Source organism: Aspergillus udagawae, assembly GCF_001078395.1.
Source record: "Aspergillus udagawae IFM 46973 DNA, scaffold_8, whole genome shotgun sequence".
NCBI classification, from domain to species: domain Eukaryota; kingdom Fungi; phylum Ascomycota; class Eurotiomycetes; order Eurotiales; family Aspergillaceae; genus Aspergillus; species Aspergillus udagawae.
In genome coordinates this window covers 2,024,070-2,049,229 of record NW_025091271.1, presented here as the reverse complement: position 1 = coordinate 2,049,229, position 25,160 = coordinate 2,024,070, and the positions used below count along the sequence as shown (strand labels likewise).

At 49.5% G+C, this 25,160-nt stretch overlaps 8 protein-coding genes across 8 annotated transcripts; all 8 read right to left on the bottom strand.

Moving 5' to 3' along the window:
* Positions 1–598: 598 nt before the first annotated feature.
* On the bottom strand, positions 599–2,535 carry Aud_010189 (sugar porter family MFS transporter; the record flags this gene model as incomplete). The annotated part of the gene is made up of 5 exons (XM_043295032.1): positions 599–993; positions 1,044–1,397; positions 1,453–1,884; positions 1,940–2,054; positions 2,113–2,535. The coding sequence occupies 5 exons, from the start codon at positions 2,533–2,535 to the stop codon at positions 599–601; spliced, it is 1,719 nt and encodes a 572-aa protein (XP_043150967.1).
* A 2,111-nt stretch (positions 2,536–4,646) lies between these two features.
* Aud_010188 (Rieske [2Fe-2S] domain protein) lies at positions 4,647–6,002 on the bottom strand (the record flags this gene model as incomplete). Its single annotated transcript, XM_043295031.1, has 1 exon — positions 4,647–6,002. The coding sequence occupies one exon, from the start codon at positions 6,000–6,002 to the stop codon at positions 4,647–4,649; it is 1,356 nt and encodes a 451-aa protein (XP_043150966.1).
* Positions 6,003–6,625: 623 nt separating this feature from the next.
* Positions 6,626–7,113, bottom strand: Aud_010187 (uncharacterized protein; the record flags this gene model as incomplete). The annotated part of the gene is made up of 2 exons (XM_043295030.1): positions 6,626–6,930; positions 7,008–7,113. 2 exons carry the CDS (start codon positions 7,111–7,113, stop codon positions 6,626–6,628), a joined length of 411 nt encoding a protein of 136 aa, XP_043150965.1.
* A 2,197-nt stretch (positions 7,114–9,310) lies between these two features.
* Aud_010186 (Pfs, NACHT and Ankyrin domain protein) lies at positions 9,311–12,930 on the bottom strand (the record flags this gene model as incomplete). The annotated part of the gene is made up of 2 exons (XM_043295029.1): positions 9,311–12,000; positions 12,057–12,930. The coding sequence occupies 2 exons, from the start codon at positions 12,928–12,930 to the stop codon at positions 9,311–9,313; spliced, it is 3,564 nt and encodes a 1,187-aa protein (XP_043150964.1).
* A 1,152-nt stretch (positions 12,931–14,082) lies between these two features.
* Aud_010185 (ATP-binding protein) lies at positions 14,083–16,066 on the bottom strand (the record flags this gene model as incomplete). The annotated part of the gene is made up of 2 exons (XM_043295028.1): positions 14,083–14,415; positions 14,468–16,066. The coding sequence occupies 2 exons, from the start codon at positions 16,064–16,066 to the stop codon at positions 14,083–14,085; spliced, it is 1,932 nt and encodes a 643-aa protein (XP_043150963.1).
* Positions 16,067–16,469: 403 nt separating this feature from the next.
* On the bottom strand, positions 16,470–16,910 carry Aud_010184 (ACT domain-containing protein; the record flags this gene model as incomplete). Its single annotated transcript, XM_043295027.1, has 1 exon — positions 16,470–16,910. The coding sequence occupies one exon, from the start codon at positions 16,908–16,910 to the stop codon at positions 16,470–16,472; it is 441 nt and encodes a 146-aa protein (XP_043150962.1).
* Positions 16,911–17,898: 988 nt separating this feature from the next.
* On the bottom strand, positions 17,899–18,629 carry Aud_010183 (uncharacterized protein; the record flags this gene model as incomplete). The annotated part of the gene is made up of 2 exons (XM_043295026.1): positions 17,899–18,370; positions 18,433–18,629. 2 exons carry the CDS (start codon positions 18,627–18,629, stop codon positions 17,899–17,901), a joined length of 669 nt encoding a protein of 222 aa, XP_043150961.1.
* Positions 18,630–19,739: 1,110 nt separating this feature from the next.
* Positions 19,740–23,995, bottom strand: Aud_010182 (NACHT and TPR domain protein; the record flags this gene model as incomplete). Its single annotated transcript, XM_043295025.1, has 2 exons — positions 19,740–23,570; positions 23,627–23,995. 2 exons carry the CDS (start codon positions 23,993–23,995, stop codon positions 19,740–19,742), a joined length of 4,200 nt encoding a protein of 1,399 aa, XP_043150960.1.
* Positions 23,996–25,160: the final 1,165 nt, after the last annotated feature.

Here is a 25,160-nt window from a genome sequence, read left to right as displayed (position 1 = left end):
TATCACCACATGCAGGTCTAAACGCCGAACTCCTCTTCATTCTCTGGCAAAATCCTCTTCCTGAACGCGTGTCGGCTGTATGACTATTGTTAAGCAGCATCGATGACCTACATGTTGTGGAGCGAAAAGTCATTGCATATTAATCAAGTATATACATATCTAGATCACGAGCACTCTATACACATTACAGCTCCTCCACCAAGGGAAGCACTAGGCCATGGCATTCGTATCCTATCTTGGCTTCTGGTGTCGCGTTTGTGGGGACCAAGGATGCTGAAATTCGGCCTTAGACAGCTCCTCAACAATCAAGCTTGAACGAACAGCCGAAAGAGGACAACAGGCAGTTTCAACTAATGGCACGCTTACAGATCTGTGAGTAGAGCCGAATCAGCTTAATCCACAGGAAGGGGTCAATAGACAAGCTGATCATATCATTGACGAGTCGGAGGGCTGTATATCTCATGTTATTTAGATGATTCAATAATTAAAGGCAACAGTCTCACACAATAGGCTCATCGATCTGAACCCCACCCATCTGTAGGAAATCACAAAAATGCACCGTATTCATGAGCTGCGCCAATCACACTGACTTCAACCTCTACATTTCCCTGACCTCGTGGTGAATAGGCATCTTCTCATCCGCCAAATCCTCGACCCTTTCCACTCCCGCCAGCCCCAGGCGCTCATTGATACGCAGCATCCGAAGCCGATCGGACTCGGCAATGCTGTCCTCGGCTCCCCCAAAGTAGACATCAAGCTCCTCCAGAGTCTTGTCCTTGGTTTCAGGAGCATATATCCAGATGAACAGACCACCCAGGGCGCTGAAGATAGCAAAGAAGATGTATGTACCGTACTTCATCGATTTGAGCATGTCCTTGGTAGTCAGACCGATGATAAAGTTGAACATCCAGTTGGTCGAGGCCACAATGGACACGCCCCGAGATCGCATACTGTTGGGGAAAATCTCCTGCGCGAGAACCCACGCGACGGGACCTAGTAGGGTCAGTGAATGAAACGATCATACCGGAAAGAAGAAGACACACCCCAGGAGTAAGCAAAGTTTACAGCGAACAGCCAGATAAAGGCAATTGCAACCCAGCCTTGAGCCTTGTCCAGGCCCATGTTCTTATTCCAGTTATCCTCGTACAGTCCTTCGACAGTAGCGACAACCACGTGACAGCAGAACATGCCAATTGCACCAACGATGAGGAAGGTCTTGCGACCAAACTTGTCCAGATAGAGAACGGCCGGTAGCGTGAAGGTGATTTGCAGAATACCGGTCACTCCGGTGGCTAGGAGAGTCGTCTTGGTCGAGGAGAAGCCAAACGAAGTGAAGATCTGAGGGGCATAGTACAGAACTGCGTTAATACCCGTAAATTGTTGGCAGATCATTGTTCCTATAGACAAGGATCATTAGGAAGGCAACTGTATAGGCAGAAGATATAAGCTTACCGCAGCCGAGGACAAGACGTTTGAGCATGTTGGGAGCGAAAAGCGCCTTCCACGGGGCCAGTCTCCCTCCCACGCGGATGGCCTCCTGGTCGGATTCCTCATCGAAGAGAACTGCAGCCTTGATTTCGAGAATTTCCGCCTTCAGCAAGGGATCTGTGGGGCTCAGTCGCCGCAATTTGGAGAGGGCAACAACAGCTTCCTCTTCGCGGTGTTTGGTCATCAGCCACCGAGGGGAGAAGGGGAAAAAGAACATTCCAAAGAAGAGGATCCATGCAAAAATAATCTGCAAAGCCAGCGGCAGACGCCAAGAGATGGTCTTTTGGCCCAGACAGGTGTGTCCGTGGTTCTGAGCGGCGTTGTAGGTGCCATCGGGCAGGTAGGGGTTGTCAATGCCTTCAGGATTGCAGGTTGTGCCGCCGACGTATTGCATTCCTATTAGTAAGTTGTCAGACGCGATGGAGGGACGGCGACAGGAGGGTCCAAGTACCGTAGTCCAGCCAGAAAGCAATGGATGTTCCGATAGTGATGGAGAGTTGCTGCAGTGATACGAGCGATCCTCTCAATTCGGGCGGAGCAATCTCAGCTTGATAGAGAGGAATAACCTAGAGATGGCCCCACAGTGAGCGAGTATAGAATGTTACCGTGAAGAAACAGACGTACATGACTGAACATGCCAATTCCCACACCACCGATGATACGACCAGCAAAGAAGTACGCAGGAGTCTGCGCACCAGCCTGCAATCCGGACCCTAGCGTGAAGATGGCCACGGCGACCATCATCGAGTACTTGCGGGAAATACGATCTGCCAGGTAGCCGTTGAACAGAGCACCCGCCCAGGCACCCAATTCCAGAGCAGAAACCAGCCAGCCCTGGATGGTTGAGCCCATCAGGTCCGGGAAATGATTCTTGAAGTTCTCCATCACGAGTACGGGACCCATGACTCCCTGGTCGTACCCGTACATGATACAACCCAGCGAAGCAAAAGCACAGGTCATGAAGACGTACGGGTTCTTGAGCATACCCGCTAGACCATGGGGCTTTTCGGCGTTGGCGCGGCCAACAACTGACTGGCTGACAGCCATCTTGATGTGAATCACTATGCAGAGCTGGAATCAACAATGAAAACGAATATAGTGTCTCACAGTCATGAAAACGAGGGCTGTCAGGTATTAATAAGTCAGTTCTACCCCGTCTGGGGTGACTGCACGCGGGGTTCCATCCGGAGTCGGGCTGCCTGGATCATTCAAAATGAAATGACTACTTCCCCGTACTACCACACGCTAGAGGTAGACAGTAGCATTCGGCTTTGGGGTTGCATTGTTGCCCTGGGGTCGGAGCATCATCGGCTTTGGTAGTCCAGTAATATCCATCGGAGATCGAGATGACGCGCCTGTTCGACGTTCATGACTAGTTTCTATGGTGGCACTAGCCATGCCGAGTCGGGAGAGCAGCGAATACCATGTGCCTTCTATGTCCGAACGAAGGGCTTGCGATGAATTCCTGGCAGCGGGGGTTAGTGAACTGGATCGGGAATCGCATCATCTGGCTGAAATCCAAGGTCTCAGTGATATTTTGGTAAGAATCGACCTGGTAGCCGGTTGACGTGAAGTAGCATCATCCACTTTTATTCGACTCGGATATGGTCAGCACTAAATTAGCTTGTCTGACTTGTCTCGAGCAGGCATAATTAGGCCTCCCATTCCGGCTTCAGTGGCTTCAGATGGCGCTTGCTAGTCTCTCTCAATTGATGGAGCTGCGGAGAATATGAATATGTGGATAGAGTATGGTAGACCTTCTGTGAGATGCTCGAAAATGAGGAGGTCCTATACCGTTCTGGCCTTGCAGTTATTTACTGGATAAAAGCAGCACGCAGTGTCTCCTACAGAAAATGAGATGGGGGAATAAAATAGACAATGCATACTATCTAGACCGTGGCAGCTAGAACCAAGCGTTTTTTGGTGGCGGTGGCTTGGAGCTTACGACTACTATGTCTTTGCCAATTGATGAACGTATTATCGTTAATATCCATCAGGAAACTTGCGAGAAAAGGATTAATACACTGAATCATGAGCTGACTCGGCTAATACTAACTTGGTCTGGTCAATGATAATACTGATCAGAAGTTGGGGTCCCCCAGAAAAGAGGAGACTGTGGTAACCATTAACACTACAACCATCACTCGGAGAAAACCTTACTCATGAGAAACAAGATTGACATTCTATCCTCTATGGAAATAAAGATTCTGACAATTCAGGACCATTATCTCGGTGCTACCCTTTGTTGTGGATTACTGCTCTGGGAAGCGATTTGAATGAGAGAAAACACACCAGAGATCCCGATGCATCCGAGAATAACTATATAGACTAAGGCTCTAAGCTTCCTGCCCAGTGCCTTTCCGCCTCTGGACCGGCTTAGCGATAGCCGACTGACTCGATCATTTGAATCATGACAGGATGAGTCGGGGACGCGGGTTCATTCAACGTTAGCGCTGAAAAATCCGCACTTGTTCCTGTAAGCGACCGCTCGGGTATCTGACCATTTCGATGATTGGGTGTCCTCTCTTGACAGACATCCACAGACACCCCATTTTCCCTCTTGAGAAGCAAGAAATAAAGAGATAGGCTGAGTCGTGGTTTCTCAGGAGAACATTAGTCTCATCGACGGCATAATTTTGGGAATATTCTGCGTAACGTGCATGTCATGTGAGACAAATGTGATACCAGATCCAATCTTTGCGCTTGTATCCTGCTCCAGGGTGCTCCGATTTTGAGAGCTATATTGCGTGGTATTAGACTGGTCCCAATCGCATAGTAGGACCACCATCCTAAGCAGCTTACTCCTTGATTTGCCCCGCACGGTTCTCCGCCCCATGTTGAGAATGAGACGCAAATGGATCAATGCTGGCCAATCCTCATTCAACCCGGGAATGAGTGAACGAAGCAAACAATGTCGGCAGGGCCCTTTTAGGACAATATGTGTGGGTGCTTGACTTCGAATTTCATCGTCAAAAATCTGAAGGACAGAACCCAGCCCCTTAATGATTGAAGAACAGTTACTCATTCGTCAATTAGACAGTGTATGACTTGTTCAATATCCGTATAATTCCCCCGCGCGGTGCGGCTAGATAGACCAGGATGTACGCAGGCGGGACGATAATGCATAACACAACCTAAGCAGGGGATCTATTGTCCTCTCAGTTGACAGCGATGTCACTTTGTCCCATCAAATCCTCATAGTATTGCCGATTCAGGCCGGCCTGCATCCTCGCCTCATGGTTGAACGGTTCCTTCAAGGCCCCTCGAAAATGCTTCTGTGCATTGGCGCGGAAGACGTGGATTGGGTCCGTGCCTTCTTGCTGACAGATCCAGGTCAACCAGCGATGGCCCGTCGTTACATGGGTGATCTCGTCGTTGTGAATGATCTCAAGCGCCTCAACACTTTCGGTGTCCCCCGCTCGACGAAACTTGTCGATTGTCATAGGATTGACGTCGAGGCCGCGAGCCTCATGTACCAGTGCAATGACGGAAATCCGGGCTCGCAGATCATGAGCTGTGGCCATTGCGGAATCCCACAGACCATGATGCACGGGCAATGCACCAAAGTAGGAGCCCATCTCTTCCATTCGTGTGCGAAGGAGGGAGAAATGCTTGGCTTCATCGTTGGCCACCTTCAGCCAATCGTGGAAATACGTTCGAGGGAGGCCCCGGGGAGTGTCTCCTGCTTGCGGCTGCGTTTGGAAGGCTGCAAACCGGATACAGATGTCGACGGCAAGATCGATCGCCCAGAGTTCGATGTTGGCCAGCGCATGCAGCATCGCAATGCGGCTTTTCAGCGTTCCACCCTTTCCCGCGCGGGGCATCGACCGTGGTTCCACAGTCGCCAAACCGTCGCGCGGTGGTTGATCAGGAGGCGTGACCAATCCACTGCCGATAGGCATCGGCGAAGAGGTCTTCTCTCTTTCCGCGAATGTAGCGTACAAGTGAGCGGTCAATTCGATCTTGTGTTCGTGATTTGACGTATTCAAGATATGAGCCGCCCAGTCACATAATGTGGCATCCTCATCAAGGTACTTGGCCGGTGTCGTCTGTTGCGACACGGCCTGTACGGGTGTACGCTCCGCGGCAGGGCCTTTCTTCAGCTTGATCGTCTCGCTGACGGGGTCAAGTCGCACCAGAGAAGCTTCGCCCGGATACTGTACAGAGACCTGCCCATCACCAATCTTCACAGGAAACGTGCATGCTTTGATGCCCACGCTCGACTCCCCGGTCTCGACGTTAAAATCGTAGGCGTGCCACGGGCACGATGCAATGTAGGCGGAATCCTCGATATCAACGTGAGAGTCTTCCATAGGTCCTCCAGCATGAGGACATTCGGCCTCCATGGCATAATAGCACCAGCCATCCTCGGTTTCATTTGCCGCGGGGCTGCTGCCTTTGGAGGATTCGATAGTCGGCAAACGGAACAACACCAGACGCTTGCCATCGGAGAGATGAATCACATAGCGTGATTGCTTGAAATCAGACAGTTGACCGAGCTGAATAGCCTTCATCTTTCTTGCTTTTTCCAGTTGTCGCCAGACCCATCAATCTCTCAAGATCAAGCTACCCACTCATCGCGATTTGGCGATCGGGAAACAAGACAATCTCTGAAGTCACGTGGCTTAGTCGGCTCTGATTGGTGGGTCGACAAATTCGTCGAATATATCGCCTGAAAGGGTTTAGCGTTACTGTTGCCTGACTATGCCTCAGGTTTCCATCATATTCGCCCCTCAGGCATCCACATCCACAGAGAGCATAAGATAGGAGCCTGAGTGGACTTATACGGGACGGCGTTTGATTCTGCCATATATACAAAGTGGCTTAATGAGTTTAAAGAAAAGAGGAAACAAATACGAAGAGACTCTAAGGCCCATACGGAGCACTTTCGCCATTTCGTCATACTTCCAAGTTGAATATATATCTCGGTTGTCCTTCTGGCGAAGTTCTCCACCAAGCCAAGTGTTCAAAGCCACTGCGTCCTGCTTTCAAGTCAAGGTCCTTCAACAACTGGTGTCGGCAACGGATTGGCAAGCAGATCAGCCAGGACTTGCAGCGCAATAAAGCGAGCAAAAAACCGACATTGGCCCATCCCTCCTCCCACATACCACAGACCTGGATCTGTAGTTCACAGACGTCAGCTCCGTTGACAGAACCCAGCGCAGTCACTTTTCAGGAAACATAAGTCCAGTGGGTACATAAGACCCTTGATCTCGCCCTCCTGGTTAGTGCCCCAATAATCCTCCACCTGCGTGTGGATGTCGCCAAAGTATTCTTGTGCCGAGTCCCGGAGGTTTCCTGTAATCCCGGTGGCATAGACAACTACATCGGCCCGCGGATGGGTCCCATCATCAAACATGAGACCGTCTTCAGTGCACGACAGGATATGGCTGTCAGACTTGACCTTGATCTGGAGCCGATGAGAACACCGTCCGACATTTCCTAGGAAGGTAACTCACCAAGCCCTGTGTATCTATGCGGAAGCCCCTGTATCCATTAATAACGCCCGAAGTGCTCACTAAGAAGGGAAGTGAGGTCTCCGTAGCGTTCCGTCCTGAAGCCGGCTCGCTCCAGTGCTGCAAATCGCTCGGGCTCAGCCTCTGCTTGGGTATTTAGGGCAGCCATGGTGATGAGACGGCCTACTGCCCATGGCCACGCGAAGAGTGCACAATCAACCGTCATTCAGAATTTCTATCAAGAGTTAGTTATGTTCCTGAAGCTTTCAAAGTGAAGCATCAAGTACGCCTCCAGGATTTGGTCAAGTACTCCTGAGGAAGCACATCTGTATAAAGTCAATACAAAGAAAAGGGCAGAGGGAGGTTTCACTGACATGTCCAACTGCGTCGCATCATAGTCACAGACGACAATCTAGCGTCAAGCATACCTTCAGCGGTATCATGGGCTGTATTCGACGGGTGGATCAACAAGCCGTGATGACTTTCTCGGTTGCTCACCAGTGTTGGCCGTTCCAACCACGACCCCTCGCTGTCCTTTCCAGTTCTAAGCGTTACGATAGCTCGTCGAATGTTGGTTGACTCTTCTAGATCTATTCTCCCCAGGATAAAAAGGATTCTGTAGCTTATTGCATGCTTCTCCAGTGGCTAGCACCACATGTCGGCACGTAAGGGTCTTAATGATTTCGGAACCTGCTATGGTCTGTCTGACCTTCAAAGCCCGCTGTGTGCGCGAGTCATTCCGCGTACATGATTGTAGCTCACTGCATGTACATATATCTTTTGTCGGTTAGTGAGAAACAAGAGAAAGCGCCTTCCACAGACATACTATCCTGTACCTCTCAGGCCATGCTGCGAACCCTTCCGCAAGATATCCTTGGACTTTAGATGTATTCCTAGGGGAGGCAATACATATAATCATATTAGGTATCTTTGATGTATGAGTTTATGAGTAAATACTCTGCAATCGGATATCTAAGATATTTACTGGCATGAAAACAGTATATACTTTAGCAAAACCAAGACTTACAGGAACTTAAAAGTGGCTTTAGGAGCTGTATGAATAGAAGAAGGCCAACAACAATACGCCAATGTTGGCGAGGCTGACATAGACACGAAGTTTGCTATCAGGCTGACAAGAAACAAATACAAGTCTTGAAAATCGGTCTTCATGATGCTGAATTGGCTTTATATTTACCACCTCATTTACCCGCTCATTCCATGCCTTGTGCGGTCGTCAACGAAGAGTCTGACAATATGATCTGGAATAAGATCCGCAGTTCGTTTATCGAGTCTACCCCTCCACCTAAACAGCTCCCCATGCTTAATCAAACACCATATTTACACACCACGAGCAGCTTCGTTCATTCGTCCGAAAAACGAAAGCACTTATATGCCGTGCTAACGGGAGGTGGCTTTTATAGGTCATCAGTTGGGGGGAATGGAAGCATCTGGTTCCTGGCATATCTCTACGGCAAGCGTCTCAACGCTCTGCCTAGAATGCAGTCAATAGGATGTGACTCATTCTTTAAAGTGGTGATACGCCCAACGATTCTCTCCGCAGCATTGGCTATGGCTGTAGAGATTCCTCTACATATCTCGTCAATATTTAGCATCGCCTTTTTCCCTGTCCCACTCAGAAGCTATTCCAAGATTGCAGCACATATGTGGCATACAATAGACCTCTAAGTCTGGCAACGCTTCTTTTTATATATGTCAGTCTAAATGATGTTAAAGTGTTATATACTCTATGCTGTGTTAACCTAACTAGTAACATTATTGCTAGCAACTCGCACAACCTAGCACTTAGGCCAATCTCTTAGTTTAGACATCCTTTATATCCTTCCCTGGGTTATTGCCAATGTGGAAATTCCAATCATTAACTTGCTATGGGTTCTCGCTGGCAAAGTTATCTACAGATATGGTCTAAACCATCTGAGCCGGCAAGCAGTTTAACACAGTTACAATTAGGGCAGATCCTCCCAGGGAACCCTAAGTACATCTAAATATACATAGTATACGCGACAGGCAAAACTTGCATTCTTCGTACCTTCTCATAATTTACCTACCTCCTCCAATGTTGACAAGCTCCGGCTCTTGCTGAATATCTGGGAAGGCTTGTAGTTTCTGCTTGAAGCCACCTATAACTTAGTCGCACTGACTGTCTGGATTCACTTTTGGGGCCGGTAGATCCCTCCACCAGTGTACTAAAGAGTTGTCCATGAGCTCCAACACGGATTTGAATCCTTAAACCAGGATCTTGATGCACTGGAAGAGATTGCCAGCGAATAAATACTCAAAATGCCGTTACTATGTGGTGGAAAATATCCAGGAAATTAAAAAATGTCACTAACAAATGTGCTTCTCATTTAGCTGTTTAGAAAAGTATCCCAGTTGAATCCCTTATTGTTGCTGGCGTTAACATCTGCACCCTTATCAATAAGCTGCTTGGCTAACATCTTATGGCCCTTCTGTATGGCGCGCGAGAGTGGAGTCCATCCACTATTATCACAGACATTGACATCTGCTCCCTTGTCAATAAGCAGCTTTGCTACCTCCTTATGGCCATATAATGAGGCGTATAACAGTGGAGTCCATCTAGTAGTATCATAGACATTAACATCTGCACCCTTGTCAATGAGTAGTTTTGATATCACCTCATAGCCCTTCTCTGAGGCATGTGAGAGTGGTGTCTGTCTAGTATTATCATAGACATTAACATCTGCACCCTTGTCAATGAGTAGCTTTGATATCACCTCATAGCCCTTCTCTGCGGCATGTAAGAGTGGTGTCTGTCTAGTATTATCATAGACATTAACATCTGCACCCTTGTCAATGAGCAGCTTTGCTACCTCCTTATGGCCATATAATGAGGCATATAACAGTGGAGTCCGTCTAGTATTATCATAGACATTGACATCTGCACCCCTGTCAATGAGTAGCTTTGATATCGCCTCATAGCCCTTCTCTGAGGCGTGTAAGAGTGGAGTCCGTCCAGTATGATCATGGACATGGACATCTGCACCATTGCCAATAACCAGCTCTGCCACCGCCTCATGCCCATTCTCTAAGGCGTGTAAGAGTGGAGTCCATCCTTTATTATCCCTGGCATTGACATCTGCTCCATTGCCAATAAGCAGCTCTGCCACCGCCTCATGCCCATTCTCTGAGGCCCGTGAAAGTGGTGTTCTGCCCTTCGCATCCATGTCATCCACGGTCGTCTCCGTCTGGAGAAGCAGCTTGATAATGCTTATTCGACCTTCCTGCGCAGCCCAGGATAGTGGTGTTCGTTTTGAGTACTGTTTCAAGTCTTTCCTGTAGTTCAGACCATCTGTATCAACTTCACTGCACGCACTTGACGGTGATTTCAGAACAGCAGCAACAACATCTTTGTCACCGTTGGCCAAAGCGGCAAAGAGTGGGTAACCGTATCTCTCTCCGCAAATATGAATATACGGATCCTTTTTGAGTCTTGTGCGGATGAGCTCCGGGAATCCTTTGTCTGCGAGGATATAGAAGAGACTCGCATCCGAGCTGTATTCACGAACCTTGAACTTTTCGAAAAGATTGTTGACACTGATCCAGTGGGACATGGGAAAAGAAGATAAAAACTCATCTTGAGGAACTGCTCGGGCCGCAGCGTTAGCGTGATAGAGAACATGTCGACCAGCATACTCCAAAAACGGGTACTCATTTGAAATTTCTGGTAGTAGGTTATGTCCGTGTGGAAACACGTTAGACGCACGCACTGAGGTATGATTCAAGTATGAGTCGCAACATTTTTTGAGTGTCTCATGGCTTGAGCCCTCCCACTCAAATCCAAAATCAGGCCACAATTCATGTAGACCCCTTTCTTTGACGAGGAAGTCTCGGACGGATTCATGGATGAATTGAACTGTTGGCTGCTTAGATTTTGTGACCTCAGCAAGACCTTTTGAGCTGCTGATAACACATCTGTTAAATCTGTTAAGGCTGTCTGAGGCACCTGGGACGCCGACATCAGGAATTTGCTCATCAGCCTCGCCTTCTAGTGCCAAACCAGACCAGAGCGCATGGTAGAACTCCTGCGGTTGCAAGGGCCGTTTTGCAAGGAGAATCCAAAGGATGCAAAGACGGAGACCCGCCATATTCTCCTTGTCGCGTCTCAGGATGTCCTTGAACAGCTCGCTCAAATCACTCGGTAGTTCCGCGAGTCTCTTTCTCAAAGCCAGTCCATTATGCCGATATTCCTTGTTCAGGATATCAACGACTAACACAAGCCACATGAAAACACCTGCCGCTTTCCTGAGAAGTTGAGTTTGCAGGTCTTCGAGAATTACAGGGTCCTCGATTTGGAGGCGGCTTGCGACATAGGTTGCCAGGTCTTCGCCATGACCTATCTGATCCTCCAGTGTAAGTCGCATTCCCCGTCGAATAGCTATATAGGGATAATGCCGACTGGAAAAACAGATGCGGAGCAGGATGCCGTTATTTGTGGATTGTTCTGCCATGTCTTCGAAGTATTGGACCATGTCCACAACTTGTTGTTCATCACACTCGTCGAGAGCATCGACGAAGCACGTAAAGGAGCGTTGGCCGAGGGCGGAAACTGCACTGTGAAACAGGCTCTTAAGAACGTCCAAGGAAGGGCATCCATTCTGAGTCTGAGAATTGATGTCAGAATCATCTAAAACTGCCTGGAGATCAGGGTACCCTTCAAGCAGCTGCAGCAGCAATGATCGGTACATCCCTGAGATCGACTTTTCCAGATATTCGCCTCGAGCGTTGAAGAAAAAGGAAGCAGTGATAGCATGCTTGTTGCGAGATTTGCTTTTCATACGCGAGTATGCGAACTTCATTATTGTCGACTTGCCCGCGCCAGGCTTGCCACTGATCCACAAAAAGCCATGATGCTGTGTTAGTTTTTCAGGATTAAGCCATGCTTGGTAGTCAGGGTGGCTGAGAAACCATTGACATGTTTTGGCGAGGGCTGTTCTGACAGTTGATTTCCGAGAATCCATTTGCTCGAACCTGAGGGAATCCAGCAAGCGCTGCCGATGTTCGTGCAATGAACGTTGATCTGCACGTCAGGCGTGAGCAGCAATGACTCTTCCCAGGTCTACTAAGCTAACTTACGAGGATTGGGCATGCAGGTAAATTTTGCATGCGCTTTCGCCACAGGTAGCTCTTCGAGCAATTCCCTAGCGTATGCGGCCGCGGTTGCTGCAGCATACCTCTGCCATTCCTTGCTCTTGTGAGAATCTGAGTAATCACATATTCCCCGAATTGGGAGACAAGGGAGAATGTCCATCAGACCAGCAGCCTCCATTTCGAAACATATGACATCCAATTCTCGAGCAACACTGTCCCGGGTAGTGCCGCTTCTCATGACGGTGTTCCCTGAGGCGATCGCGCCGTAATGAATCATTATATTGTCCGGCATACGTTGGCTTCGTCGAACCAGCTTCAACTGGTCACACCCATCACAGCTGCCCGTTGTAGATTCATGCTCATACGTCGCGTGGAAAAGTCGGTCCGGGGAGCTTGGGCGACCGTATTCAGGGTGTCCTTCCAGCTTCAGCCGCAGGATGGATGGGACTCGACTGGGGTTCAGCTCATGTTTCGAACGCAGGGCGGACACAGCTGTCCCAAGCAAATGGTGAGGAATCCTAGGGATCGCTGTTCGTCGGAGCTGTCCATTTCCAACGACTTTCCCAAGATCATACTGCATCACCCTTGTTCCAACGACAACGTCACCTAAACGCACATCAGCCTTGCTCGGCACGCCGCCACCAATCCCGACCAGTAAGCCCGCGCGGATTGCGGAGAAGGTTCGCTTCATGTTTGTTATGATATTCGCCGCGTTGTTCGTTCCATACTGGGCTGCTGGCAAGCACGCAATGACGATATTGTGCTGCTTGATGCTTCCCAGTACATATGTATTGCTGTCCTCTGCATCCCTGGGTATGGCTTCGTGGACGTCATCCAGCATAGCCCTAGCTGCTGCCATCTCTATGTGCAGCGCGCAGATCCAGGCGATGGTATATTGATCGTGTCTTGGGGTACATGAACTGTCATGGTGGACAGTTTTTTGTCGCTTTGGAAGATGATACAAGCTTGTCTCAGTATCCTCTTCATACCAAGCACTTCTCCCATCCATCTCGGCAAGATGTCCATCAGGCTATGATGGATAGGCACGACTTTACTCGGCAGGTAAAGACAGGATGGGTAGATGTTGCTGGATGGTAGAAAGGCGTCTGGTCAAAGGAAAAGGCGATTATCGTAAGGATTCTTGTGGGAGCCATATTTGGACTCGGTAAGGAGAAGAGCTGAGAGGTCGAATGCGTATCAAGCTAACCATGCATGCACAGCCACCACAGGTTGAGTGCGCAGCCTCAAAACTTCAGAAGAGAAGGCTGGCATGTCAACAGTACGTATACGCTCCAACAGTCTTTGAAGGGTGCGTAACCTTACTGTATATTTTCTCAACGAGCTGTCTTTGAGGGAGCTTAACTATGTATACTTCAAGTACTTTTATCTTCTTCAGATTCTCCTCCAGTATCCGCAGTAATCCATTTCTCGCTCTTCATTAGATAATTATTGTCCAGGGACAGCGGCAACACGGCGGCGGGTTTTCACCCATTCTTTTTTCTACAACTTGTAGACATGGTCCACCATACGATCAAAATTTGTCCATTTCATATCTAAATGAAGAATTCGAATTCAATATACTGGAAGAATTCCAAAACCCTCCTCCGCACTTAACAGGACAACAGCATAAAAGAAGGCTCAATCAATCCTAACTACTATGGAAAACACCCCCTGACAACCAAGCTGTTCGCATAAAGTCAGCACAGGCCCAGACAGCGACGCCGGCAAAATCGGAGGCAGACAAGCGCGCAAGAGGCAGAGGAACTGGCAATGGATGCAAGATCGACATCGTCGGGGATTATTGCAGATGGCAGTGCACCAAGTAAGCTAGGACGAATATCCCTGCCTCCCATTTGCGTCATGGCTCAATATCACAGTAAGGTATCCAATAAATTGTTATAAGAGATCTTATCGCGGCCGATGCAGCCTACGAGGAGGAGTTGATCTACTGCCTTGCGAGAGTTAAAATGCATAATCAAATATGCTATGTCTGCCTCTGGATGAGTCCCCCTCAAACCCCGTTTGCTGTGGGTGAAGTTGTATCCTTAAGCTTGAGTACGGTTTGTAGATGCTCGTAAGTAAGCGGCTTCTCCTGCGACCATGCCAGCAAATGAGCTGTCTTGAACACATTCTTGATCTGTCTACCATTCAACGACACTCCGGCCAATGTCTCAAGCTGTTCATCGGAGAATTTCTCGGTTCCTGCGGTGCGATCCAGGAACTGCTGCCAGATATGGTGTCGGGAATTTATGTCCAAATCCGGGTAGATGATGGAGACGTGAATTCGAGATTCAAAAGCTGGGTCAATGTTTCCAGCGCGATTGGTAGTCAGGAAAAGGATGCCCTGGATGATAAGTGTCAACATATTGGTATTGATAACGACATAGAAAACTCACCTCGTAATACTCCAGCATGCGTAGAAAGATCGACACCAACTCATTCCTCAATAAGTCCGTTGAGTTGCGAGCTTCCATGAACACGTCCGCTTCATCGAGCAGAAGCACCGCTCCCCACTTGGGAACCATCCGCAGGATATCTTTCAATGCCTCCTCCACGCTCGAGGCCGACGTCCCCAGATCTCCCGCGCTCATTACATACAGCGGTACCTTCATCACTTCGGCGACGCTCTCCGCAGTGAGAGTCTTACCCACTCCCGGCGGCCCGCTCAGTTGCATAATGATTCCTCGTCCTTTGCCCTGGACAACGTCATCAAACGAATCCGCTTGTTTTGACTGCGCATTGGCAAAGGCCAGAATCAGCGCCTTGAGATCCTGTTGGCCCTGCGGCAGTACCAGGGAATCGAATGCCTGCGAATCCCACACGATATCTTTGACACTGTCGAGATTGAACTCCAGCCACCGTTTCTCTTTGAGCGAATATCCACGCAAAGTGGGGGTGGCCAGCAGTCGCTGGTCATCTGTGAGTTCCTTTCCACAAGTAGGATACACTGAGACGGACTCGTCCGGGTTGAAAGTGTTGAACGCCTCGGCGTCGATGATGATGCGGCTTTTGATGTTGAACTTGAATTCCCTTCTCATGAACCGACCCACGGCCAGGCCTTCGTAATACTTGAAATGATACCCCTTGTAATGCTCCCAGACCGCTCCACGTGCGACCAACGAGTCGCGAACGGTAATCTGGTCAGTGTGATGTCGTAGGGGAAACACCGGAAGAGCCGTGATGGGCATGGTGCCACCAAATGGCGGCACTTCAAAGTCCTTGTCGCGGAATCCAAAGTCATCACCGTCGAAATCAATGTACTTAGCTTCAAGATCGAATGCACCGGTCCGACAATTGGTCTCGCCGGACTTGAACTGAAAGGCTCGGGGGTGACCGCCGACCATACTGAAAATCTCGTCCTCCGGCTCGAAGATGGTCCAGAGAAGATCATGGGTGACGACGCCGTTGAGCACCAGGTCATTTTTACGAGCAATCGTATCCCGTAGCTCCTCCTCGAGGATAGTGTAGAGAAGTTCCACGTGAGATTTGGTCACCGAGTCCAACTCCCGGTCACGCGCACTGGCGAATTGCTCCCATCGATGAACGAAAGGCTTGAAAGGACTGCGGAATTCCACTCGCTCCAAGGTCATGGTCACCCCTGGATAGCCATCGAGTACTTTTCCGAGGACTTTTTTCAGATGCTCGCTCTGCACAACAATGGAGTGGATCTGGAGAGGTTTGCGACCATCGTAGCACTTGACATGGCGGACAATGAGAGCATACTGAGCCGACTCAGAGTTCTCGTCTGCGCTGGGAAGATCATCGGGCTTCCTCTTGGTCCAAGACGTGCGACCATTGTCATCGCGTTTGGTCTGGTAGAGGTTGTGAACTTCGCAGATCGTCCCCGGAGGAGCATACTTGACAGTCTCGGCTGTATCATCTGCATTGTCTTCCGTATCTTTCTTGCTGGCGGCAATGGTGTCGTCAATGACCTCCATTACCTCCGACTCGCTATCTTCGAAAGGAACATGTCGAGAACGACGTGAGTAACGCATAGTGGGGGCTTAAGGTAGAGTTAGATGTTTTCTGGAAGTTGGTTGACCCTGGAGGAGGGACATGGCCACTCTTATGCTTAAGTGACGGCCACCAGGCAGCAGTCCCTCGTCGGAAACCAGTGAATGTGCCTGGTGGGAAATCAGCCCCCTCACTCCCAGCATCACTCGGATGGGTTCCAGTACACAGAGTATCCCTGTCACTCACTGGTTGACGTGTTCGCTCGACAGCCTTGTGAGTCACCCCTCTCTTCTGCCTGATCCCAGCTACGGTTCTAGATCGGCATCTTTTCAGCCTCGTCACCATCACCAATCATTCAATGTGCGGAGACCCAATTGATCTTCTCGATGTAGGTTATGATATCAGCTCATTAAATCAGATTAGCAAATCATGTAGTAGACAGGGCTATTTCTCTACTGTTGACTCTGCCGCCTTCATCATGTCCTGCAGCACTTGCAAAGCAGCATGCTCCTTTCCTAGAGGCACAAAGATGTGATCGTGGTAATAGCCACTGACCACATTGGTACTGATTCCATGACTAGCGAGCTCCGACGAGATCGCAGCAATCAGGCCCACGGCCTCCAGGCTGGAATGCACGGCCAATGAGATCTTCTTGCACGGAAACGTATACTCGCGCAGCCCATTTGACTCGGCCAGATCTTTAGTGGTGACGATGCTCAAGCCCTCGTCTTCTTGAAATAGCATCTCTGGTTTCAGAGACTGAAGGGGGAGATCTTCGATTCGCCGCGTTGTGGTGAGAAAGACAAATGTCTCCAGGTGTACAGTAGGTCGCATCGAAGCCAGGAGGATGGGAAGGTTGTTTTCTCCTTTGCTTGGTGAAGACATGGTTAATTTGGGATATTTCCAATTGAGCTGAATACAAAAGCTCGCTTTAAGGATCAAAATCTAGTATAAAGAGTAATTATGATGGAATGCGACCGGTGGAAGTGATGGACGAGGACACACGATTAGCGGATTATCCTGCTGGTGAGGAAATAAGAACATGATGTGTGTGCCGAGGCTATTAGCTGTAGGCTATATGATAGACTAGTCGGTCGTGGGTTGGATATGGGTTGAACCAACACCCAGCGTACTCGATCACCCTATTAAGACAGATCAATGACTAATCTGTCTGCCACAGTGCCAGACTATCCCAAATAAATGTAGAACTTATCAGTTTACCACCTTCACAGTATCACACCCTGCAAGCTGGCTGGCTGACTTTGCGCACCACGAGTCAAAGCGGAACAGCAACAGTAGAACACCGCAAGGACTTCGTTCACTCCGCCTCAGCGGGTGTACTGACACGGTATTTTCCATCCTGTTAGGTGATGCCAGCCTCATTCTTGATCATATAATGATAAAGGCAGTGCGGCGATTACCTGAAAGCTTTTAGCAGTACTGATATTAGAATCTCCACTCTCAGTAGGGAATGTAATAACCTGCCTCTGCGACTTGGTTAGAAAAATATACCATGACGGCAATAATTGACATACGCAGCAAATTAACAAAGTAGTTCTTGAACCTTAGGGCTCCTATTATCCAACCCCAAGTCGGATCACTGACAAGGACATCGGCAAGTGGGGAGATCAAAAGCTATCTTCCGCTCAATAGAGGCGGAACCGAAAAGAACCTGGATTCGCACAGGGCGCTCTGTGAGACTGGCCTGCATAAGGGTTTAACCGCTATAATGGTCGTAACGTCTCTTGAAACAGCAAAAAGACTTCGCGGGAAAACGTTCAATTAGATAACTAAAAGATTATCATGCTACAGAGCCAGATTTGGAAGCCTTTCCATGTCTGTAGACTAGTAGACTCAGGCTATATGGTCTGGTCTATTCCCTCCAGCTGAACTGGGCCACGAGCGAGCTCTCAAACATTGCATCGCCACTATCATTCGCCCGATAGGTTAGCGCAGTAGCAGGGCCACCATGGTCTACCTCCCAACCCTCTGTATTGAACAAAATAGTTGATTTACTACCGCCAGTCCAGACCTGGAGGTCCACGCGTTTTCGGTCCTTGATGCAGTCAGGGAAGTCGATAACAACCTCAGAACACCAATGCCCGTTGAGCATCTCGTTAAAAATGACTTTACGCTGGTGTCGCCGAAAGGAAATATGGAGGCAGATCCTACCATGGGCGTCCCAAAAGTTGAAAGAAGTGTTGTCATTCTTATTTCCGCGGTACGATGGGTCGTATGAGTTGAGATATAAATGGACGAGTGTGTTGTTGTAGTCCATGGCGCGAGGGAATTCAAAAGAGCCTTGTCGGACATACACAGTCTCTTGCGTGCTGTGCCATTGGCGCCTATTTCTAGATTAATGTACTGGTTCTCCATTTTAGTGAAGGAATAGCTTGCCATAACATACATTGCAGCGAGGTTGCCCGCGTTAGCCACATGACTCAGCTGGGCGGCAGTATGATGTGCATCTTCACCAGCAAATTTTGACTTCAATTCTGTGAACTTCTCATCGCTTAAACGTTCCAACTTAACCTGTTGCAAACCATCGGGATAAGGGGGAACAGTTAGAAGTTTGTCTGTGGAAGTTGGTAAAGGTTCTGCCATGGTGTGAGACTTGATAATGGTAGACAAGTATCAGCAAATGTCAATTTAAGTCTTGATATTCCCGCAATCAGAAGATCAAGCGGCCTTTATTCTGGGCAAATCTGATCAGGACTGCGTGGTTACTTTATATTTGCGATGGCTGCCTGAACCCCCAGGTTGTGGCTAGCTGAAGGCGAAGATAGTTGGTCACAGTGGCATCCTATCGAAGCCAACGCACAGAAGCTATGTGCTCTAGTGCGTGCGGAATAGTGTTTCACATGGAAACCCTAGGCTGACAAACTAAACGCCCGAGAAGCCCTGTATGCCGAATGCCTGGGCTGAACCACACTCGGGCTGATGAAATCAGGATCAAAGCTGGCCGGAATAATTCAGGCCATAATCTGGAGGGGGCAAGGAGGAAGCTATACTCCGTATAGACCACGGACCTTAATGCCAAGCCTCAACCACGCGCTTTCCTCAAATAGGAACGCTATACCGCTTCTAGTAATTCGCCGTCACCAAAGACCAGAGAGTAATCCACCCTCAGATCCATGCGTGTTAGGACCATTTGGACTGCGTATAACGGATATATCAATTACAGTAAGGTAATATTATGATTACCACCTACTTTTCCATTATCCCAACCACACCTCCAGGATATCTATATATTTTACTTGGTAATATTCGCTCAAACTTCCCCATTTGCCGAGCCAGCACTCCAGATGACCTGAGATCCAGTGCTGAGGAAGTCCTGTGACGATGTCGCGACGATCTTGCCATGCAACATTGAGTTCTGCGGCGAGCTAAGAATTGACCCCTCTCAGATGGATAGTTTGTACATGTAGACATTTCGAGTCTGGGGTGATGAATAGTGAAAATATTGGGATGGTAGTAGTAGTCAGTGCCTGATAATCCTGGCAGCCTACAGACAGTTGTTTTACTTTTGGGGCAGCCATTTGTTTTCTCTCTCTCTCTCTCCTTCTCCTCACCCTAAGGTCAGTTCATCATCCTCATCATGTCCTCCCTACTGATAGATGAATCCACTTGCGGCGATACTTTAATGAATTGCGTGCGATTGTAACATGACAAAACTAGCCTAGCCACTTCCCGTCAATCCCAGCTACTGTCGCCTTACACCTTCCATTCCTTCTTCAACTGAGCGAGCCATTCCTCATAGGTCAGAACCTGTCCTTCCACCAGAACTCGGTTGGCCTCCACCTTCTGTGGCTGAGGCGGAATATATACGAAGTCCTTTGCATGGGTTGCCCTACATACTTGGAACGGCATGGCCCCAGACCGCAGCAGCTCGGAGCAATCCTTGCAAAAGCCCGTGTCAAAGCAGATCGAGCACAACGAAATGCCGTCCAACGTTTGGAACTCCCTTCGGCACGGTCCATCGCAAGTGTATCCATAATACTCGCTTTCCTCATTCTCCGCCGCTTTTTTATCCGCATATCCTCCGAGAGCATAGGCAATCGCAATCACATTCTTGACGTCACCGGCAGCGAGTAGAGCATTTTGCAAATCAGTCAAACCTGCGTTGTCGTTCTCTGGGTCATCGTCGGATAAAATCTGTATAGCCCGTTTGACGGAGGGAGCGAGTAGAGCCCGGGCCTCGTCGTGTCGGCCAGTCAGGCGGTACCACAGTCCCAGAGAAATGGCCCGAGCCCGCGCGGCGATCCAGAAAGCGGACGTGTCCTCGGTCTTGTACCGTGCTACCAACTGCTCCAATCGGCTGATGTACTCCTCCGCCTCGGGGGAACCCACGCCGGCATCGATAGCATGACACAGCCAAAGTTGGGCCAGCTTGGAGGAAGCGATCACCTTGGCTCCACCAATCTGGCCTTCTTCCTTGGCGGATCCATACGTGTTAAGGATCCTCTCCCACCGCTTCGTCGCCTTGTCTTCCTCTCGGGTGTATTCGGAATAGAGACGCGCAAGCGAAAGGTCCAAATTGGCCGCGACAACCGTCATGGACGACTTTCGGGCCGCTCGGGCCGCGTCGCGGTACGAACGGACTATGAGGTCGAGGTTACCCGTGGCCTGACCAGCGACTGCTAAGTACTCAAGAACCTTGTCATCCACAGTTGGCATCTGCCATAGAAACTCGGTCAGTCGATTGTACTCTTTATCGGGAACTTGTGCATCAGCAAATTCTTCCACAAGAGAGATGGTCTCGTCGAACCGGTCCGTTTCGTTTTGGAAACGTAGGATCGCATACGCGCACCCGCCGCACCAGGGCTCAAGCGCAAGAGCTTTCTTCATCTTAATATAATGCTTTTCCGCTTGCCCCAGCTCCTTATAGCAGGTTGCCATGCGATCCAGTGTTGTGTGCAAGCTTGAAGACAGCCGTTTCTTCTGATCAGGCTGGTCAATAATCTGCCTTTCCACGAGTGCTTCTACTTCCTCGTCGAGCAAAAGGGTGGTCGCCCATTCTTTCCTACTCGAGTGTGCTATGGCCATGCCTGCTTTGGCAATCCAGTTGTTCGGATCTATTGCGGTCGCCTTCCCAAAATAGTCCAGAGCTTCGTCTATGTGTCCGGTCTGGCGCAGCACCACGCCGATCCTTTGGTGCCAGCGGGATGTCTTCTCGATCTGCGCCCATTCGGCAGCCTCGACGACCTCAGCGGCAGTCGGTGCAAAACGGGAAAGAAAATCCTCATCGATCCCTCTTTGACATTTGAGATAGCTGATAATCATAGCCGCCGGGGCCGCGGGTGACCAGTCGTCTTCAGCCAGCCATTTCTTGGCGCAAAAGTTGGCGATGGGTCGGAAGGTCTCTACAGGCTTCTCCTTGACGGAAAGGATGAACTCGGTCTCCTTGACTGCAAGCGACTCGACAATCTCAGGATCATCATCCCACCAGCGCTGAATGGCTTTCAGGTTTTCGCTTGTCGAGACCCAGCTTCTCATTGGCACCCATTTGGCCATGTCCTCTTCCGTACTGAACATCCTGGCCAGCATGCTGGCGATTGCCTTCTTGTCCTCGCGCGAAGATTCTGAAGGCTGCACTAAATGAAGGTGTTGCACCCAATTCTTTGCAGCGTACGTCTTCATGAGGCTGGAGTCCTTAGCCTTCTCAGAAAAGTCGGTATCGGTGAGGATCTTGAGGCAGGTCCTGAGGACATGAGCTTTGGCATCTTTATACACAACTCCAACTGGCAGTTTGTCCTCCGCGGCAGAGACCTTGCCTTCGTTTGGGTCACGGAAGAAATCGCCCAGGGATGCGTGGCTGAAGGTGACGGTGGTCGACTTCTTGTTCGAATCAAAGTCTATAATGTTCTCAACGTCTTCGAAAGCGTCCTGGTCATCGCTATCCTCTTTAGCGATATCTTCATCGTCTGACTCATATGTCTTGTTTGCCATGGTCTGGAGCTCAGTTGTGGTCAGACCGTCCTCGCGATCGAGGTTGAAGAAGGCAGCGAATTGCTTGCGAAGGGCACCTTCGAGGTAAATCATCCCATCCCCCTCGGCTGACTTCAACTCGAGGATTGCCTCCACCTCGCCAAGGGTGAGAGGACGAACGGCGCAGGTGGTCCACAGCAAGAGCTCGTTGAGAAATTCCAACTCTTCATCGTTCAGACTGGCGGAGAAGCTCAGGAGGACATGGCGCAGCATCTCCTTCAAGCCCTTGGGCGCCTGGTCGAGGCTTTTACGGATACTGGACTCGTTGCGCTTCTTGACTAGTTCCTGCAGCATCAGGTTCACCCACAGAAACATGCCCTCAGCACCTGCAGATAGTTTTTCGGTAATCTCCTTTCGCAGAGCTGGCGAGACGCGTCGCAAGATCGCCGATTTCTGGATGCTGGTTTTGATGTATCGGTCAATATCAGCGGTATTTTTCAGGGTTGTCACATATATTGTCGGAACGTTGGTTTCGAGCGCTTCAGCCAGCTGGTCGCTGATATGGGGACGTCCAACCATGGCCAACTGCAAACGGCCGTGATTCGGGGAGTCGAGAACGTCCTTGGCCAGCTGCAAGAAGACGAGTCTTTCCTCCTCAAAGGCCTCATCGACCGCATCGAAGAGGATATAAACACTGCTCGTGATTGATTCTTTCTTCAAGAAGTAGTTGACGAAAAGGGTCCGCCACGCGCTTTCCAAAGTGCTGGCGCTCCCGTAATCTCCAAGGGCCGCAAGGTACTTCTCATATGCCGGATCATTGCTGCTGATCTGGTAGGCGAGATCCCGCAGGGCCTGGTGGAATGACCTCGTGGCGGGGTTGTCATCCTTGAAGAAGAAATACCCTATGGAGACATGGGAGGGATGGTGTACCCCTTGCGGGTATTCGTCTTTGAGGAAGGCGATAATGCTCGATGAAAGATAGGATTTGCCAGCTCCAGGATTACCAGAGATGAACATGACCGGGAGATCTCGATGCAACCAGCCCTGGAACACATCTTCGCGCCTAACCCAATCTCCTGTGCCAGGAACGCGGGATTTGCTGATCCTGTCGTACCAATCCTGTGCCGAGTCCGTCGCGGATGGTTGCAGAATCGTCCTCACAAGATCGCGTTGCGACTTCGCCGATTCCCCATGATTTGCATCGTTGTCCTTTGCCGCGATCAATAGGTTGCCCAGCATCTCATGTACCTCGGTGACCTGCACGGTCATCTGATTGACGGCCATTCCCGTTTCTTGCACTGTGACATTCGTCGACATGACAGTGGTTTGCACTGTGTCCACCACACGCCCTGTCCGTTTGGCCTCGGTCAGGGTTTCGGCACCGACGAGGCTCGCTTCCACTTTGGTCAACTTATCCAATTTACCCACTGCCCCATTTATGGCGTCGTCGGTGCCCAGGAGGACGTTGCGAGTGAACTTGAGCAGTCTACCTCGCTTAATGGCCTTGGTCGAAAGGGCGAAAATTTCCACCAATGTGGTGAGAATGTCGCTCAGCTTGTCGCTAAGATCTTCGGAGATCTGCTCCCGACCATAGGCTTTCAATCGGATGGTGAAATCCTGCAAACATTAGATGGGTTTAGCAAAGATAAGGCGAATAGCGGACGACCACCCACCTTCAGTGTTCCCATCAGATCCTCGATCGCATCGTAGGAGCTCGACACTCCTTTGGCAGCTGTCACCAGGTAGGTCACTGCGCCAAAAACAAGACTACTAGGAGGAAAGACCATCGATGCGCCTCCGGCTGCCAAGTTGCCGAACAGCTGGACTGGGATGAGGGCCGCCTGCATGGCATCAAAGATGACGCCGCGTTTGTGACGGTACTCGCTGAAAGATTTGTTACGCTCATCGATCTCTTTGGCCAGGTCGTCGACGCTCTGAAGCTTGCAGAGGAAGGCGACATCGAGATCCTCCTTGGTAATCTCTTTGTACTTTTCGATCGCCCGCGCGTAGATGGCGGGGATTTGATTGTTTTGAACTGTCATCTTCCTGAACTTGGCCTATGTTGTAATTTTTATCATCACAGGTTTTCTGCACAATGCTATGTAATGTTAAAACCAGCGACTCGACAGTCGCGGCGTGCAAAACAGGAACCCCGCGCCTCCATGCTGACGGGGGCTGAAGGGACTTTAAAGGGAAAATGTATGGTCAGTGTGAAGTGCGGCTGAAGAAAGGCGGCGGGGATGTGATGGTGTTAAAAGGAGGGGCTCGCGCGATCCAAGGCTTTAAGCCGCTTTTCTAGTGGTCTAGCTGAAATGACGGTAGGTGTATTCTGACAGTAGACACGAGCTCAACATAGCCCAGAGACGGTCAGACAGAGAGATTGGGCATCTAGCGTTAGTCCTCTTTGGAAAACTACCCACATTACTCCAGACGAAAGGTCAGATCAATCAGTTTCAAGCACTTCTTTTTGGGGTCATGCTCCATACAAGTTGACTAAGCATGGAAACGGGGCCTTGAGATATTGCAGAACCCCCTCGTTGTGGATTGGATGGCGCAGGCAGAACCGGATTTAGATGCAAAGGGGGAGTATCCGCTTTGTAAACATCAATGAGGATCCCGGAATGTACCTATCCCCTACACCATTGTGGTCTCCAATTGGGTGAGGATTTAGAACACCTCGGGCATGAATCGCGCTAGTCCGCAGGGCCGCATGGAACTCTGCTCTGGGAAGCAGAATATTGAGGGAGAAGTATATCACAAGTGCCTCGCCCTCATGTTATTTTGGCGGCCGATTAACATACATTCTAATTTGAAAAAAGATCAATTATTAGGCTATATAGGACATTTACTAACCTTAGAAATAATATGAACACTTCATATCGTTGTGTTAATTCCCTTAAAAGGAACTATAGTGTGACGGTCTAATACTCTTTTACATAGGATGTTGTGGGCCGAATATATATATATATATATATATATAGACACTCCCACCCTCGGACTTCGTAGCTTTTCTCAGCTCTTTAACCCTGGACTGACTTTGATGCTTATTTTAACAGTTAAAAAAAAATCGTTCCACAAAATTTCTTCCATAGATTAATCAAGCTTCTAGCTATCTTTCAGCAGCCCATGTCATTCAATATCCGAGCGCTGGTTGACATCTGACATGACCATGATCTCAAGGATGGGTTATATGATCTGACAAACAGG